Source organism: Heptranchias perlo, chromosome 29 (assembly GCF_035084215.1).
Source record: "Heptranchias perlo isolate sHepPer1 chromosome 29, sHepPer1.hap1, whole genome shotgun sequence".
In the NCBI taxonomy this organism is placed as follows: domain Eukaryota; kingdom Metazoa; phylum Chordata; class Chondrichthyes; order Hexanchiformes; family Hexanchidae; genus Heptranchias; species Heptranchias perlo.
Genome location: NC_090353.1, coordinates 2445789 through 2464190, shown reverse-complemented (window position 1 = coordinate 2464190; position 18402 = coordinate 2445789). Strand labels below are relative to the sequence as shown.

Below are 18402 nucleotides of genomic sequence, written 5' to 3'. Positions count from 1 at the left end.
CGTTTTTTCTACATCAAAGGTGCCATGTAGATGCAAGTTGTTTTGTGCAAGAAGCAAAGCATGTACATTAAAGAGTGTTGAGTTTTTTTTTCCATAGCATATTAGTACAATTCCATGTAAATAAGAGTGGTGACAGCACTGTAATATGTGTAACTCCTTGATCCTGCAGTCAGCTGTTTGTAGAAGGAAACATTCATATCTTTGCAAGACTGAGACAACCAAAAACTCCAGGGCAAACTGGGGAAGGGAGTGGTGAACAAACGATAGACTGTTATCATTTCTTTTCAGTATTTTTAGAGCTTTTTATATATTTTGCACTGCAGGTCCCAGTAACATTCTTTGGTGTTTTGTTGACAATGGAACCCGCAGCAGAATTACCGGAGATTCCACTTGCTTCCAGCGCAGAGCAAGAGTCCACGGGAAAGGCACTAGCTGCTGGCTTGGACGGTTCTCGTCCCTCAACGGTCAATGGCATTATCCAAGAAAACAACCTGGTGCCTTTGAGTCCAGAGGTGAAAGGGCAGGAGGCTGCCCAGTGGACGGAGAGTCTGAATGCTGAACACTCCTGCTTCTCAGAGGAACTGAAGCTCGCTTTGCAAAGTGACCGGCACCTCGTGCGGAGCTACACTTACACAAGCGATGACTCGTCCAGTGCTGGCGAGTCTACTCCGTCTTCCAGCACCAACCTTGCCGAATCTGACGAACTGTCATCGGAGAAGAATGAAGGGAGGATGACATTGTGGGCGGGGAGCTGCAGGTAGGAACCTCGAGCTCTATCAACCTCACAAACCTGAGCAGGGTTAAAGGGTTTGGGGCAGCACCCCACGTCACACAGAGGGATGGGGTGGGGGGGTGGGTGAAACAGAGTGGCAGCTGAACTCCTGGATGCATCAGAGCTTAGCTCAACAGCAACCTGATCGTCCAATAGTTGTGTCCAGTTTACATGCACAAATCCCAATATAAACGTGGACATTGGAATGAATGCCAGGAAAAAGTTGACACAAAACTGTGACAACCGGATATTGAGTTGTGCTGGCAGGAAGTGCATGCAGATGTAATATATTTTAAATCAGATATGGATAGATTGTGGATTTCCCCTGACATTGCCTGTGGCAGCACCAAAACTCCACAGGACCAGTTACACTGACGTTGTGCTCGAGAAGCAGGACGTGAGCTGCTGCTGATCCCACCGTGAAACGCCAGGTCAGCTCATGTCAAAATCCGCTGATGGGTCAGGAGTGCAATACTTGTACCTGTACCGGGAGCAGTGCATATGGACTGACACTTGTACTGAGGAGAGTGGGTTTGTACTGACACTTGTACTGAGGGCAGTGGGTTTGTACTGACACTTGTACTGAGGGGAGTGGGTTTGTACTGTCACTTGTACCAGGGGACTGTGGGTTTGTAATGACACTTGTACTGAGGGTAGTGGGTTTGTACTGACATTTGTACCAGGGGACTGTGGGTTTGTAATGACACTTGTACCAGGGGACTGTAGGTTTGTAATGACACTTGTACCAGGGGGTAGTGGGTTTGTACTGACACTTGTACCAGGGGACTGTGGGTTTGTAATGACACTTGTACTGAGGGTAGTGGGTTTGTACTGACACTTGTACCAGGGGACTGTGGGTTTGTAATGACACTTGTACCAGGGGACTGTGGGTTTGTAATGACACTTGTACCAGGGGGTAGTGGGTTTGTAATGACACTTGTACCAGGGGGTTGTGGGTTTGTAATGACACTTGTACCAGGGGGTTGTGGGTTTGTAATGACACTTGTACCAGGGGGTTGTGGGTTTGTAATGACACTTGTACCAGGCGGTTGTGGGTTTGTAATGACTCTTGTACCAGGCGGTTGTGGGTTTGTAATGACACTTGTACCAGGCGGTTGTGGGTTTGTAATGACACTTGTACCAGGCGGTTGTGGGTTTGTAATGACACTTGTACCAGGCGGTTGTGGGTTTGTAATGACACTTGTACCAGGGGGTTGTGGGTTTGTAATGACACTTGTACCAGGGGGTTGTGGGTTTGTAATGACACTTGTACCAGGGGGTTGTGGGTTTGTGATGACACTTGTACCAGGGGGTTGTGGGTTTGTAATGACACTTGTACCAGGGGGTTGTGGGTTTGTAATGACACTTGTACCAGGGGGTTGTGAGTTTGTAATGACACTTGTACCAGGGGGTTGTGGGTTTGTAATGACACTTGTACCAGGGGGTTGTGGGTTTGTAATGACACTTGTACCAGGGGGTTGTGGGTTTGTAATGACACTTGTACCAGGGGGGTTGTGGGTTTGTAATGACATTTGTACCAGGGGGTTGTGGGTTTGTAATGACACTTGTACCAGGGGGTTGTGGGTTTGTAATGACACTTGTACCAGGGGGTTGTGGGTTTGTAATGACACTTGTACCAGGGGGTTGTGGGTTTGTAATGACACTTGTACCAGGGGGTAGTGGGTTTGTACTGACACTTGTACCAGGGGGTAGTGGGTTTGTACTGACACTTGTACCAGGGGGTAGTGGGTTTGTACTGACACTTGTACCGGGGGAGTGGGTTTGTAATGATACCTGTACAAGGGCAGTGGGTATGTTGGTTGTGATCTTCCAAAATTCCCTAGATTCCAGAACGGTCCCCATGGATTGGAAGGTAGCAAATGTAACCCCGCTATACAAGAAAGGAGGGAGAGAGAAAACAGGGAACTACAGGCCAATTAGCCTGACAATAGTCATCGGGAAAATACTAGAATCCATTATTAAGGAAGTGGTAACAGGGCACTTGGAAAATTGTAATATGATTAGGAAGAGTTAACATGGTTTTATGAAAGGGAAATCATGTTTGTCAAATCTACTGGAGTTTTTTGAGGATATAACTCGCAGAGTAGATAAAGGGGAACCAGTGGATGTCATATATTTGGATTTTCAAAAGGCATTCAATAAGGTGCCTCGTAAAGATAAGGGCTCATGGGGTTGGGGGTAATATATTAGCATGGATAGAGGATTGGTTAAAGGACAGAAAACAAAGAGTAGGGATAAACGGGTCATTTTCAGGTTGGCAGTCTGTAACTAGTGGGGTGCCGCAAGGATCAGTGCTTGGGCCTCAGCTATTTATAATCTATATTAATGACCTTAGATGAAGGGACCGAGTGTAATGTATCCAAGTTTGCTGACGATACAAAGCTAGGTGGGAAAGTAAGCTGTGAGGAGGACACAAAGAGTCTGTAAAGGGATATAGACAGGTTAAGTGAGTGGGCAAGAAGGTGGCAGATGGAGTATAATGTGGGGAAATGTGAGGTTATTCACTTTGGTAGGAAGAATAGAAAAACAGAATATTTTTTAAGTGGTGAGCAACAATTAAATGTTGGTATTCAGAGAGATCTGGGTGTCCTCGTACAACAAACACAAAAAATTAGCATGCAGGTACAGCAAGCAATTAGGAAGGCAAATGTTATGTTGGCTTTTATTGCAAGGGGGTTGGAGTACAAGAGTAAGGAAGTCTTACTACAGTTGTACAGGGCTTTGGTGAGGCCTCACCTGGAGTACTGTATACAGTTTTGGTCTCCTTATTTAAGGAAGGATATGAAAAGAAACTTGCAAGGGATATCAAAACCAATGCGAAGAACTTTTATAGTTATATTAGGAAAAGAGGGTGGTCAGGAGCAGTGTTGGCCCCTTAAAAACTGAAAGTGGGGATATTGTCATTGACAATGGGGAAATGGTGGACATGTTGAACAATTACTTTGCATCAGTATTTACAGTCGAAAAGGAAGATAGCATGCCGGAAATCCCAAGAAAACTAATATTGAATTGGGGACAGGGACTCGATAAAATTAACATAAGTAAAGCAACAGTAATGAAGAAAATAATAGCACTAAAGAGTGACAAATCCCCAGGACCAGATGGTTTCCACCCCAGGATTTTAAAGGAAGTCGGTGAGCACATTGCAGATGCCCTAACTATAATCTTTCAAAGTTCTCTAGATTCAGGAACTGTCCCTCTAGATTGGAAAATTGCACATATCACTCCACTTTTTAAGAAAGGAGAGAGGGAAACCAGGGAATTATAGACCAGTTAGCCTGACATCTGTTGTGGGGAAAGTGCTGGAGTCTATAATTAAGGATAGGGTGACTGAACATCGAGAATTTTCAGTTAATCAGGGAGAGCCAGCATGGATTTGTGAAAGGTAGGTCGTGCCTGACAAACCTGATTGAATTTTTTGAAGAGGTGACTAAAGTAGTGGACAGGGGAATGTCAATGGATGTTATTTATATGGACTTCCAGAAGGCATTTGATAAGGTCCCACATAAGAGACTGTTAGCTAAGCTAGAAGCCCATGGAATCGAGGGAAAAGTACGGACTTGGTTAAGAAGTTGGCTGAGCGAAAGGCGGCAGAGAGTAGGGATAATGGGTAAGTATTCACATTGGCAGGATGTGACTAGTGGAGTCCCGCAGGGATCTGTCTTAGGGCCTCAATTATTCACAAAATTTATTAACGACTTAGATGAAGGCATAGAAAGTCTCATATCTAAGTTTGCCAATGACACAAAGATTGGTGGCATTGTAAGCAGTGTAGATGAAAACATAAAATTACAAAGGGATATTGATAGATTAGGTGAATGGGCAAAACTGGCAAATGGAATTCAATGTAGACAAATGTGAGGTCATCCACTTTGGATCAAAAAAGGATAGAACAGGGTACTTTCTAAATGGTAAAAAGTTAATGTACCAGAGCATGGTACATTGGCGAGACCATGCAGACGCTGCGACAACGGATGAACGGACACCGCGCAACAATCGCCAAACAGGAGGGTTCTCTCCCTGTCGGGGAACACTTCAGCAGTCATGGACATTCAGCCACCGACCTTCGGGTAAGCATACTCCAAGGCGGCCTTCGAGACACACGACAACGCAAAATCGTCGAGCAGAAATTGATAGCCAAGTTCCGCACCCATGAGGACGGCCTCAACCGGGATCTTGGGTTCATGTCACACTACACGTAACCCCACCAGCGAACAAATGTTATCTGTTTTTAATATAACGGGTCACTGACTGTCTTCCTTCTCTCTCTCTCTCTCTCTCTCTCTCTCTCTTTTTTTGGGGGTTTGTATATTCGGTGGCCTTTTTAGATGACACCTTTCTGTCTGCTCACTGTGATTGCCTTGGCAACGGGCAGTAATCACCAGGCATTGTTATGTGATCTTAAAATGCGAAGGATTCGAAAATGTCATTTCCACACCACCTGAGGAAGGGGAAAGCCCCCGAAAGCTTGTGGGATTAAAAATAAAATTGTTGGACTATAACTTGGTGTTGTAAAATTGTTTACAATTAAAAAGTTAAAAACAGTGGATGTCCAAAGGGACCTAGGGGTTCAGGTACATGGATCATTGAAGTGTCATGAACAGGTGCAGAAAATAATCAAGGCGGCTAATGGAATGCTGGCCTTTATATCTAGAGGACTAGAGTACAAGGGGGCAGAAGTTATGCTGCAGCTATACAAAACCCTGGTTAGACTGCACCTGGAGTACTGTGAGCAGTTCTGGGCACCGCACCTTCGGAAGGACATATTGGCCTTGGAGGGAGAGCAGCGTAGGTTTACTAGAATGATACCTGGACTTCAAGGGTTAAGTTACGAGGAGAGATTACACAAATTGGGGTTGTATTCTCTGAAGTTTCGAAGGTTAAGGGGTGATCTGATCGAAGTTTATAAGATATTAAGGGGAACGGATAGGGTGGATAGAGAGAAACTATTTCCGCTGGTTGGGGATTCTAGGAGCAGGGGGCACAGTCTAAAAATTAGAGCCAGTCCTTTCAGGAGTGAGATTAGAAAACATTTCTACACACAAAGGGTGGTAGAAATTTGGAACTCTCTTCCGCAAACGGCAATTGATACTAGCTCAATTGCTAAATTTAAATGTGAGATAGATAGCTTTTTGGCAACCAAAGGTATTAAGGGATATGGGCCAAAGGCAGGTATATGGAGTTAGATCACAGATCAGCCATGATCTTATCAAATGGCGGAGCAGGCACGAAGGGCTGAATGGCCGACTCCTGTTCCTATGTTCCTATGATTCACTTGCCTTAGAGGCGGTGCAACAAAGGTTCACTCGATTGATTCCTGGGATGAGAGGGTTGTCCTATGAGGAGAGATTGAGTGGAATGGGCTTATACTCTGGAGTTTAGAAGAATGAGGGATGATCTCTTTGAAAAATATAAGATTCTGAGGGGGCTTGACAGGGTAGATGCTGAGAGGTTGTTTCCCCTGGCTGGAGAGACTAGAACTAGGGGACATAGTCTCAGAATAAGGGGTCAGCCATTTAAGACTGAGATGAAGAGGAATTTCTTCACTGAGGCTTGTGAATCTTTGGAATTCTCTACCCCAGAGGGCTGTGGATGCTCAGTCGTTCACTGTATTCAAGGCTGAGGTGGATAGATTTTTGGACTCTAAGGGAATCAAGGGATATGGGGATCGGCGGGAAAGTGGATTTGAGGTCGAAGATCAGTCATGATCTGATTGAATGGCGGACCAGGCTCGAGGGGCCGTCTGGCCTACTCCTGCTCCTATTTCTTATGTTGTTATGTTCTTATGACACACTTTTCTAGGGACAGTGCGTATGTACTGACACTCGTACCGAGGGCACTGGGTATGTACTGACACTCGTACCGAGGGCAGTGGATATGTACTGACACTCGTACCGAGGGCAGTGGATATGTACTGACACTCGTACCGAGGGCAGTGGGTATGTACTGACACTCGTACCGAGGGCAGTGGGTATGTACTGACACTCGTACCGAGGGCAGTGGGTATGTACTGACACTCGTACCGAGGGCAGTGGGTATGTACTGACACTCGTACCGAGGGCACTGGGTATGTACTGACACTCGTACCAGAGGCAGTGGGTATGTACTGACACTCGTACCGAGGGCACTGGGTATGTACTGACACTCGTACCGAGGGCACTGGGTATGTACTGACACTCGTACCGAGGGCACTGGGTATGTACTGACACTCGTACCAGAGGCAGTGGGCATGTACTGACACTTGTACCGGGGACAGTGGGCATGTACTGACACTTATACTGGGGCAGCCAGTATGTACTGCCACTTGCACTGACCGCACTGGGTATGTACTGACACTTGTACCAGAGGCAGTGGGTATGTACTGACACTTGTACTGAGGGCAGTGGGTATGTACTGACACTTGTACTGAGGGCAGTGGGTATGTACTGACACTCGTACTGAGGGCAGTGGGGTTGTACTGACATTTGTACCAAGGGGAGTGGGTATGTATTCCAACTAAATATTGGGAAGACCGAAGCCATTCTCTTTGGTCCCCACCGTTCCCTGGCCACCGACTCCATCCCTCTCTCTGGCCGCTGTCTGAGGCTGAACAAAACCGTTCACAGCCTTGGCGTCCTATTTGACCGAGATGAGCTTCCGACCCCATATTATCTCCATCACCAAGACCGCCTACTTCCACCTCCGTAACATCGTCCGTCTCCGCCATTGCCTCAACTCATCTGATGCTGAAACCCTCAAATATGCTTTTGTTACCTCTAGACTTGACTGTTCGAATGCTCTCCTGGCCGGCCTTCCATCTTCCACCCTCCACAAGCTTGAACTCATCCAAAACTGCTGCCCTTATCCTAACTCGCACCATGTCCCGTTCTCCCATGACCTCTGTGCTCACTGACCTACATTGGCTCCCAGTCTGGGAATGCCTCGATTTTAAAATTCACATCCTTGTTTTCAAATCCCTCTATGGCCTCGCCACTCCCTATCTCTGTAACCTCCTCCAGCCCTACAACCCCCCCGAGATCCCTGCACTCCTTCAATTCTTGCCTCTTGCGCATCCCCAATTTTAATCACTCCACCACTGGCAGCTGTGCCTTCAGCTCTGAAATTCCCTCGCTAAACCTCTCCGCTTCTCTACCTCTCTCTGCTCCTTTAAGCTGCTCCTTAAAACCTACCTCTTTGACCAAGCTTTTGGTCACCTGTCCTAATACCTCCTTATGTGGCTCGGTGTAAAATTTTAAGACCATAAGAGATAGGAGTAGGAGAAGGCCATTCGGCCCCTCGAGCCTGCTCCGCCATTTAATGAGATCATGGCTGATCTGATTTTTACCTCAACTCCACTTTCCCGCCCTTTCCCCATATCCTTTGACTCCCTCGCTGATCAAAAATTTGTCTAACTCAGCCTTGAATATATTCAATGACTCGGCCTCCACAGCTTTTTGGGGTAAAGAATTCCAAAGATTCACGACCCTCTGGGAGAAGAAATTCCTCCTCATTTCCGTCTTAAATGGGCGACCCCTTATTCTGAGACTATGGCCCCTAGTTTTAGATTCCCCCATGAGGGGTAACATCCTCTCAGCATCTACCCTATCGAGTCCCCTCAGAATCTTGTATGTTTCAATAAGATCTCCTCTCATTCTTCTAAACTCCAATGAGTATAGACCCAACCTGTTCAATCTTTCCTCACAAGACAACCCTTCCATACCCGGAATCAACCTAGTGAACCTTCTCTGAACTGCCTCCAATGGAAGAATGTCCTTCCTTGAATAAGGGCACCAGAACTGTACGCAGTACTCCAGGTGTGGTCTCACCAGCACCCTGTTCAGTTTTAGCATGACTTCCCTGCTTTTATACTCCAGTATATTCGCCCCAACACCATGAACTCTTATCTTGTGCAGTAATCTTTTATGTGGCATCTTATCGACTGCCTTTTGGAAATCCAAATATACTGTATCCATTGGGTTCCCCTTTATCCACCCTGCCCGTTACTTCCTCAAAGAACTCTAATAAATTTGTCAGACATGATTTCCCCTTCATAAAACCATGTTGAATCTCCTTGATTGTATTATGAGTCTCCAAATGTCCTGCTACTACTTCCTTAATAATGGAATCTAGCATTTTCCCAATGACAGATGTTCGGCTAACTGGTCTATAGTTACCTGCTTTCTGTCTCACTCCCTTCTTGAATAGGGGTGTTACGTTTGCGGTTTTCCAATCCGCTGGGACCTTTCCAGAATCTAGTGAATTCTGGAAGATTACAACCAATGCATCCACTATCTCTGTAGCCACTTCCTTTAAGACTCTCGGATGGAAGCCATCAGGTCCAGGGGACTTGTCAGCCTTTAGACCCATTAGTTTACCTCGTACTTTTTCTCCAGTGATAGTGATTATTTTTAGTTCCTCCCTCCACTTTGCCCCTTGATTTTCTACTATTATTGGTATATTATTAGTGTCTTCTACTGTGAAGATGGATACAAAATATCTGTTCAATTCCTCTGCCTTTTGCTTGTTTTCCATTACTATTTCCCCAGTCTCATCCTCTAAGGGACCAATGTTTACTTTAGCTACCCTCTTTTTTTATATACTTGTAGAAGCTTTTACTGTCAGTTTTTATATTTCTCGCTAGTTTACTCTCATAATTTATTTTCTCCCTCTTTATTATTCTTTTAGTCATCCTTTGCTGGTTTTTAAAGTTTTCCCAATCTTCGGGCTTACCAGTAATCTTTGCCATGTTGTATGCTTTTTCTTTTAACCTGATACCATCCTTGACTTCCTTAGTTAGCCATGGTTGGTTCACCCTTTTTGTGGAGTCTTTTCTCCTCGCAGGGATATATTTTTGTTGCGAGTCATAAAATATATTTTTAAATGTTTGCCACTGCTTATCCACCATCATACCATCGAATCTGTTTTCCCAGTCCACTTTAGCCAATTCCGCCCTCATTCCTTTATAATTGCCCTTATTTAAGTTTAATACAGTAGTTTCAGACCCAAGATCCTCGCTCTCAAACTGGATGTGAAATTCTATCATGTTATGATCACTGCTTCCCAAGGGATCTTTTATTTTGAGATCATTAATTAATCCTGTTTCGTTACCCATTACCAGATCCAAAATGGCCTGTTCCCTGGTTGGTTCCCCGACGTATTGGTCTAAGGAACAGTCCCTAATACACTCTATGAACTCCTCCTCAGGGCTATTTTTGCCAATTTGATTTGTCCAATCTATGCGAAAGTTAAAATCGCCCATGATTATTGCATTACCTTTTTTACAAGCCCCCCTTATTTCCTGATTAATATTTTGCCCTACAGTGTAGCTACTGTTAGGGGGCCTATATACTACTCCCACCAGTGATTTCTTTCCCTTGCTATTTCTTACCTCCACCCAAATTGATTCGACATCTTGATCTTCTGAGCCAAGATCATTTCTCACTATTATACCAATTTCATCCTTTATTAACAGAGCTACCCCACCACCTTTACCTTTTTTCCTATCCTTCCGAAATGTTAAATAACCCTGAATATTTAGCTCCTAACCTTGGTCACCTTGCAACCACGTCTCTGTAATGGCCACGAGATCATACCCATTTATTTCTATTTGTGCCGTCAATTCATCTATCTTATTACGAATGCTGCGCGCATTCAGATAAAGAACCTTTAATTTTGTCTTTTTACCATTCTTTCCTACCCCGGCCCCATTTGCTAGTGCATTCTTATAAGAACATAAGAAATAGGAGCAGGAGTAGGCCAATCGGCCCTTCGAGCCTGCTCCGCCATTTAATAAGATCATGGCTGATCTGATCCTAACCTCAAATCTAAATTCATGTCTAAATTATGTTTGTACACTCTGTCCCTTCCTGACACACTCTGTTTATCATTACCCCCATCACTTTCCTGTACTACTTCCTTGTCTTTTCTCTTTATCAATCTAAACTTCGCCCCACCTGAGCCCTCCCACCCTTATTTAGTTTAAAGCCCTCTCTACCACCCTAGTTATTCGGTTTGCCAGAACACTGGTCCCAGCATGGTTCAGGTGAAGCCTGTCCCAACGGAACAGCTCTCTTTCCCCAGTACTGGTGGCAGTGCCCCATGAATCGAAACCCACTTCTCCCACACCAATCTTTGAGCCACGCATTCATCTCCCCGCTGATCTGATTTACCCTGTGCCAATTTGCTCGTGGCTCAGGTAATAATCCGGAGATTATCGCCTTTGTGGTTCTGCTTTTTAATTTAGTCCCCAGCTGCTCAAACTCCCTCAGCAGAACCTCTTTTAGTCCTACCTATGTTGTTGGTACCTACGTGGACCACAACAACTGGATCCTCCCCCTCCCACTCCAAGTTTCTCTCCAGCCCTGAGGAGATGTCCTTAACCCTGGCACCGGGTCGGCAACACAGCCTTCGGGACTCTCGCTCTTGGCTGCAGAGAACAGTATCTATCCCTCTAACTATACTGTCGCCTACTACAACCACATTCCTTTTCACTCCCCCCACTTGAATGGCCCCCTGAACCACGGTGCCGTGGCCAGTTTGCTCATCCTCCCTGCAGTCCCTGTACTCGTCCACAAGGGCTGCAAAAACTCGTATCTATTGGACAAGTGCAGAGGCCGAGGCTCCTGCAATGCTCCCTCCTGGATCCCCGTACCTGCCTCACTCGCAGTCACACCCTCCTGTCCCTGACCATGTGCCAATTCTACAGTATTTAGTCCAAGGAGCGTGACTGCCTCCTGGATCAAAGTGTCCGGGTAATATTCTCTCTCCCTGATGCCTCGCAATGTCTGCAGCTCAGACTCCAGCCCCTCAACTCGGAGCTGAAGTTCCTCAAGCTGCAGACACTTCCTGCAGATGCAGTCACCCTGGACAAAACTGTCCAGTAGCTCCCACATATTGCAGCTGCAACACATCTCCTGCCCTGTCATAACTATTTTATTTATTTAATTGATTACTACAATGCCAATCAAATTATTTTTAGGTTGAACCAAGTACTGGCCTTGTTTAATTTAGTAAATTAAGTTTAGTTTTTTTTTAAATGTAGTTTTACGCTGTAAGTTACTGAGCCCACGGTCCTGAGAAAGAAGGAAACAGAAGAGATTCTCACCACCAACCACCGACCTGCCTTACCCGTGACTTCACACTGCAGTTTGGTTTTGTTGCTGTGACCCGCCCTCGGCCCGGCCCCTCCCCGCCCTCGGCCCGGCCCCTCCCCGCCCTCGGCCCGGCCCCTCCCCGCCCTCGGCCCGGCCCCTCCCCGCCCTCGGCCCGGCCCCTCCCCGCCCTCGGCCCGGCCCCTCCCCGCCCTCGGCCCGGCCCCTCCCCGCCCTCGGCCCGGCCCCTCCCCGCCCTCGGCCCGGCCCCTCCCCGCCCTCGGCCCGGCGCCTCCCCGCTGTCTAAACAAATGCACCTCACCCCTTTCTGCACCGAATCCCCTCACTCACCAAATTCCCAATTAGAGACTCTGTCGGTAGCTGCTACTCCGTGCTCCCTCACTGCTTTGATAATCGCTCCTGTGAAGCGTCTTGGGAAGTTTTACTACATTAAACGCGCTGTATAAATGTGAGTTGTTGTTGTTGTTGTTGCACTGACATTGGTACAAGGGGCAGTGAGTAAAAGTGACACTTGTATTGAGGCTGGTGGGTATGTACTGACACTTGTATTGTGAACATAAGAAATAGGAGCAGGAGTGGGCCATTCGGCTCTGCCATTCAGTCAGATCATGGCTGATCTTCGACCTCAACTCCACTTTCCTGCCCGATCCCCATATCCCTTGATTCCCCTAGAGTCCAAAAATCTATCGATCTCGACCTTCAACATCATCACTGACTCAGCATCCACAGCCCTCTGGAGTAGAGAATACCAAAGATTCAGAACCCTCTGAGTGAAGAAATTCCTCCTCACCTCAGTCTTAAATGGCCGACCCCTTATCCTGAGACTATGCCCCCTAGTTCGAGACTCTCCAGCCAGGGGAAACAATCTCTCAGCATCTGTCCTATCAAGGCCCCTCAGAATCTTGTATGTTTCAATGTGATCACCTCTCTTTCTCCTAAATTCCAGAGAGTATAGGCCTATTCTACTTAATCTCTCCTCATAGGACAACCCTCTCATCCCAAGAATCAATCTAGTGAACCTTCACTGCACCCCCTCTAAGGCAAGTATATCCTTCCATAGATAAGGAGACCAAAACTGTACACAGTACTCCAGGTGAGGTCTCACCAATGCCCTGTACAATTGTAAACAATTTTACAACACCAAGTTATAGTCCAACAAATTTATTTTAAATTCCACAAGCTTTCGGAGGCTTCCTCCTTCCTCAGCTTGTGGAATTTAAAATAAATTTGTTGGACTATAACTTGGTGTTGTAAAATTGTTTACAATTGTCAACCCTAGTCCATCACCGGCATCTCCACATCACTGTACAATTGTAGTAAGACTTCCTTACTCTTGTACTCCAACCCCCTGCAATAAAAGCCAACATTCCATTTGCCTTCCTAATTGCTTGCTGTACCTGCATGTTAACTTTTTATGTTTCTTGTACGAGGGCACCCAAGTCTCCCTGAACACCAACATTTGTTACCATTTTAAAAATATTCTGTTTTTCTATTCTTCCCACCAAAGTGAATAACCTCACATTTACCCACATTATACTCCATCTGCCACCTTCTTACCCACTCACTTAACCTGTCTCTATCCCTTTGCAGACTCTTTGTGCCCTCCTCACAGCTTACTTTCCCACCTAGCTTTGTATCGTCAGCAAACTTGGATACATTACACTCGGTCCCTTCATCTAAGGTCATTAATATAGATTATAAATAGCCGAGGCCCAAGCACTGATCCTTGCGGCACCCCACTAGTTACAGCCTGCCAACCTGAGAATGACCCATTTACCCCTACTCTCTGTTCTCTTTCCCTTAACCAATCCTCTATCCATGCTAATATATTCCCCCCCCCCCCCATGAGCCCTTATCTTGCGTAACAACCTCTTGTGTGGCACCTTATCGAAGGCCTTTTGAAAATCCAAATATACGACATCCACTGGTTCCCCTTTATCTACCCTTTCAGTTACATCCTCAAAAAACTGTAATAAATTTGTCAAACACGATTTCTCTTTCATGTTGACTCTGTCTAATCATATTATGATTTTCTAAGTGCCCTATTTTGCAGGGCTACGGGGAAACAGCTGGAGAGTGGGACTATCTGGATTGCCCTTGCAGAGAGCCGACAAGGGCTTGACGGGCCGAATGGCCTCCTTGTGTGCTGTAACCATTCCATCATTCTATCACCACTTCCTTAATAATGGATTCCAGCATTTTCCCACGACTGATGTCAGGCTAACTGGCCTGTAGTTCCCTGTTTTCTCTCTCCCTCCTTTCTTGAATAGCGGGGTCACATTTGCTACCTTCCAATCCACTGGGACCGTTCTAGAATCTAGGGAATTTTGGAAGATCACAACCAATGCTTCCACTATCTCTGCAGCCACCTCTTTTAGAACCCTTGGATGTAGGCCATCAGGTCCAGGGGATTTGTTGGCTTTTAGTCCCATTACTTTTTCTCTACTGCTATTAATTACTTTAAATTCCTCACTCTCATTAGACCCTTGGTTCCCCTCTATTTATGGTATGTTTTTTGTGTCTTCTACTGTGAAGACAGATACAAAATATTTGTTTAACGTCTCTGCCATTTCCTTATTCCCCATTTTAATTTCTCCTGTCTCGGCCTCTAAAGGACCCACATTTACTTTTGCTACTCTCTTTTTACATACTTGTAGAAGCTCTTACAATCTGTTTTTATATTTCTTGCTAGTTCACTCTCATATTCTATTTTCTCCCTTTTCATCAATTTTTTGGTCATCCTTTGCTGGTTTCTAAAGCTCTCCCAACCCTCAGGCTTACTACTCTTCTTTGCAACATTATAGGCCTCTTCTTTTAATCTAATACGATCCTTAACTTCTTTAGTTAGCCACAGATCAATCACTTTTCCCGTGGAGTTTTTATTTCTCAATATTCTCTATATTCATTGAGAATATTGAAATATTTCTTTAAATGTTCACCATTGCTTATCTACCGTCATACCTTTTAATCTAGTTTCCCAGTCTACCTTAACCAACTCGCTCCTCATTCTTATGTAATTGTCTTTATTTAAGTTTAAGTTTCTAGTTTCCGACTTAAGTACGTCATTCTCAAACTCAATGTGAAATTCTATCATATTATGATCACTGTTCCCCAGGGAATCCCTTACTGTGAGATTACTAATTAACCCTGTCTCATTACACAAGACAAGATCTAAACTAGCCTGTTCCCTGGTTGGTTCCATGATGTATTGTTCTGGGAAACTGTCTCAAACACATTCCATAAACTCGTCCTCCAGACAGACTTTGCCAATTTGATTTGTCCAGTCTATATAATCCCCCACGATTATTGCATTACCTTTGTTGCAAGCTCCTCTTATTTCTTGAGTCCTCTGTCCAATGGTTTAATTACTATTAGGGGGCCTATAAACTACTCCCACCAGTGTTTTCTGCCCCTTGTTATTTCTTATCTCCACCAATACTGATTCTACTTCCTGATCTTCCGAGCCGAGATCCTTTCTCACCTCTGTCCTTATCTCATCCTTTATTATCGAGGCTACACCCTGTCCTTTTCCACTCTGCCTCTCTTTTTGAAACGTCATGTACCCTGGAATATTTAGTTCCTAGCCTTGGTCACCTTGCGACCACGTCTCTGTAATGTCTATTAGATCAAACCCATTTATCTCTATTTGTGCCGTTAATTCGTCTATCTTGTTCCGAGTACTTCGTACATTCAGATAAAGGGCCTTTAATTTTAACTTATTAGCATTTTTCCCTGCTTTGACCTTATTCGCTGATGCACTATTACCGTTAAACTCTCAGTCCCTTCCTGCCACACTCTGCTTATCTTTACCCAAATCACTACACTGCTCTATGGCCTTGACTTTTCTCTTCTGATTTCTAAATTTCCCCTCACCTGACTCCTCCACACCCTCCCCTCCTTTTTTAGTTTAAAGCCCTATCTACCGCCCCAGTTATTCGATTCGCCAGGGACGCTGGACCCAGCCCGGTTTAAGTGGAGCCCGTCCAAAAAGAACAGCTCCCTCTTTCCCCAGTACTGGGCCAGTGCCCCATGAATTGAACCCCCTGTCTCCCACACCACTCTGGGCCACACATTTAACTCTCTGATCTGTTTGACGCCGATGCCAATTTGCCGGCTCAGGCAGTAATCCAGAGACTATTACGTTTGAGGTTCTGCTTATTAATTTAGACCCGAGCTCCTCAAACTGTCTCAGGTAGAACTAAGAATGAGGTTCTGCTGTGTTGTTGGTTCCCACGTGGACCACGACAACTGGATCCTCCCCCTCATGCTCCAAGTTCTTCTCCAGCTGCGCGGAGATGTCCTTAACCCTGGCACTGGGCAGACAACACAGTCTTCGGGACTCTCGGTCGTGACTGCAGAAAACAGTATCTATCCCCCTGACTATACTCTCCCCCTAACTACTACCACTCTCCTCTTTACTCCCCCCCACTTGAATGGCCTCAGTGCCATGGTCAGTTTGCCCATCCTCCCTGCGGCCCTTGTTCTCATCCATACAGGGAGCAAATACCTCGTACGTGTTGGACAAGGTCAAAGGTTGAGGCTCCTCGATCACTGCATCCTGGGTCCCCAAACCTGCCTGACTCGCAGTCACATCCTCCCGACCCTGACCACTGACCAAATCTAAACCACTGCCCTCCTGGTTCAAAGTGTCCAGATAACTCTCTCCCCCTCCCTGATGCATCGCAGTTTATGCAGCTCAGACCCCAGCTCAACTACTCTGAACCAAAGTTCTTCGAGTGGGTATGTACTGACACCTGTTCAGAGGGCAGCAATTACTCTCTCCCCTCCTTTCCTCCTCGCCCTCCTTTCCTCCCTCGCCCCCCTCTCCTCCTCGCCCCCCCTCTCCTCGCCCCCCTCTCCTCCTCGCCCCCCTCTCCTCCTCGCCCCCCTCTCCTCCTCGCCCCCCTCTCCTCCTCGCCCCCTCTCTCCTCCTCGCCCCCCTCTCCTCCTCGCCCCCCTCTCCTCCTCGCCCCCCTCTCCTCCTCGCCCCCCTCTCCTCCTCGCCCCCTCTCCTCTCCTCCCTCGCCCCCCCTCTCCTCCTCGCCCCCCCTCTCCTCCTCGCCCCCCTCTCCTCCTCGCCCCCCTCTCCTCCTCGCCCCCCTCTCCTCCTCGCCCCCCTCTCCTCCTCGCCCCCCTCTCCTCCTCGCCCCCCTCTCCTCCTCGCCCCCCCTCTCCTCCTCGCCCCCCCTCTCCTCCTCGCCCCCCTCTCCTCCTCGCCCCCCCTCTCCTCCTCGCCCCCCTCTCCTCCTCGCCCCCCTCTCCTCCTCGCCCCCCTCTCCTCCTCGCCCCCCTCTCCTCCTCGCCCCCCTCTCCTCCTCGCCCCCCTCCTCCTCGCCCCCCTCTCCTCCTCCTCGCCCCCTCTCCTCCTCGCCCCCCTCTCCCTCCTCGCCCCCCTCTCCTCCTCGCCCCCCTCTCCTCCTCGCCCCCCTCTCCTCCTCGCCCCCCTCTCCTCCTCGCCCCCTCTCCTCCTCCTCGCCCCCCTCTCTCCTCGCCCCCCCTCTCCTCCTCGCCCCCCTCTCCTCCTCGCCCCCCCTCTCCTCCTCGCCCCCCTCTCCTCCTCGCCCCCCTCTCCTCCTCGCCCCCTCTCCTCCTCGCCCCCCTCTCCTCCTCGCCCCCCTCTCCTCCTCGCCCCCCTCTCCTCCTCGCCCCCCTCTCCTCCTCGCCCCCCTCTCCTCCTCGCCCCCCTCTCCTCCTCGCCCCCCTCTCCTCCTCGCCCCCCTCTCCTCCTCGCCCCCCTCTCCTCTCGCCCCCCTCTCCTCCTCGCCCCCCTCTCCTCCTCGCCCCCCTCTCCTCCTCGCCCCCCTCTCCCTCCTCGCCCCCCCTCTCCTCCTCGCCCCCCCTCTCCTCCTCGCCCCCCTCTCCTCCTCGCCCCCCTCTCCTCCTCGCCCCCCTCTCCTCCTCGCCCCCCTCTCCCTCCTCGCCCCCCTCTCCTCCTCGCCCCCCTCTCCTCCTCGCCCCCCTCTCCTCCTCGCCCCCCTCTCCTCCTCGCCCCCCTCTCCTCCTCGCCCCCTCTCCTCCTCGCCCCCCTCTCCTCCTCGCCCCCCTCTCCTCCTCGCCCCCCTCTCCTCGCCCCCTCGCCCCCCTCTCCTCCTCGCCCCCCTCTCCTCCCTCGCCCCCACTCTCCTCCTCGCCCCCCTCTCCCTCCTCGCCCCCCTCTCCTCCTCGCCCCCCTCTCCTCCTCGCCCCCCTCTCCTCCTCGCCCCCCTCTCCTCCTCGCCCCCCTCTCCTCCTCGCCCCCCTCTCCTCCTCGCCCCCCTCTCCTCCTCGCCCCCCTCTCCTCCCTCCTCGCCCCCCTCGCCCTCCTCGCCCCCCTCGCCCCCCTCGCCCCCTCGCCCCCCTCGCCTCCTCGCCCCCCTCTCCTCCTCGCCCCCCTCTCCTCCCTCGCCCCCCTCTCCTCCTCGCCCCCCTCTCCTCCTCGCCCCCCTCTCCTCCTCGCCCCCCTCTCCTCCCTCGCCCCCTCTCCTCCTCGCCCCCCGCCGTCCCTCCCTCCCCCCCCCTCCTCCCCTCCCCCCCCTCCCA

At 48.7% G+C, this 18402-nt stretch overlaps 1 protein-coding gene across 2 annotated transcripts in view; it reads left to right on the top strand.

The window, feature by feature from the left end:
• Positions 1-18402, top strand: part of LOC137299325 (E3 ubiquitin-protein ligase arkadia-A-like) — a 102322-nt gene that overhangs the window by 1904 nt on the left and 82016 nt on the right. For both annotated transcript variants that reach the window (XM_067967974.1, XM_067967972.1), the window contains exon 2: positions 324-757. In XM_067967974.1, the coding sequence (XP_067824075.1) occupies positions 357-757 (401 nt within the window). In that variant the 5' untranslated portion in view covers positions 324-356. The remainder of the gene's footprint in view (positions 1-323; positions 758-18402) is intronic.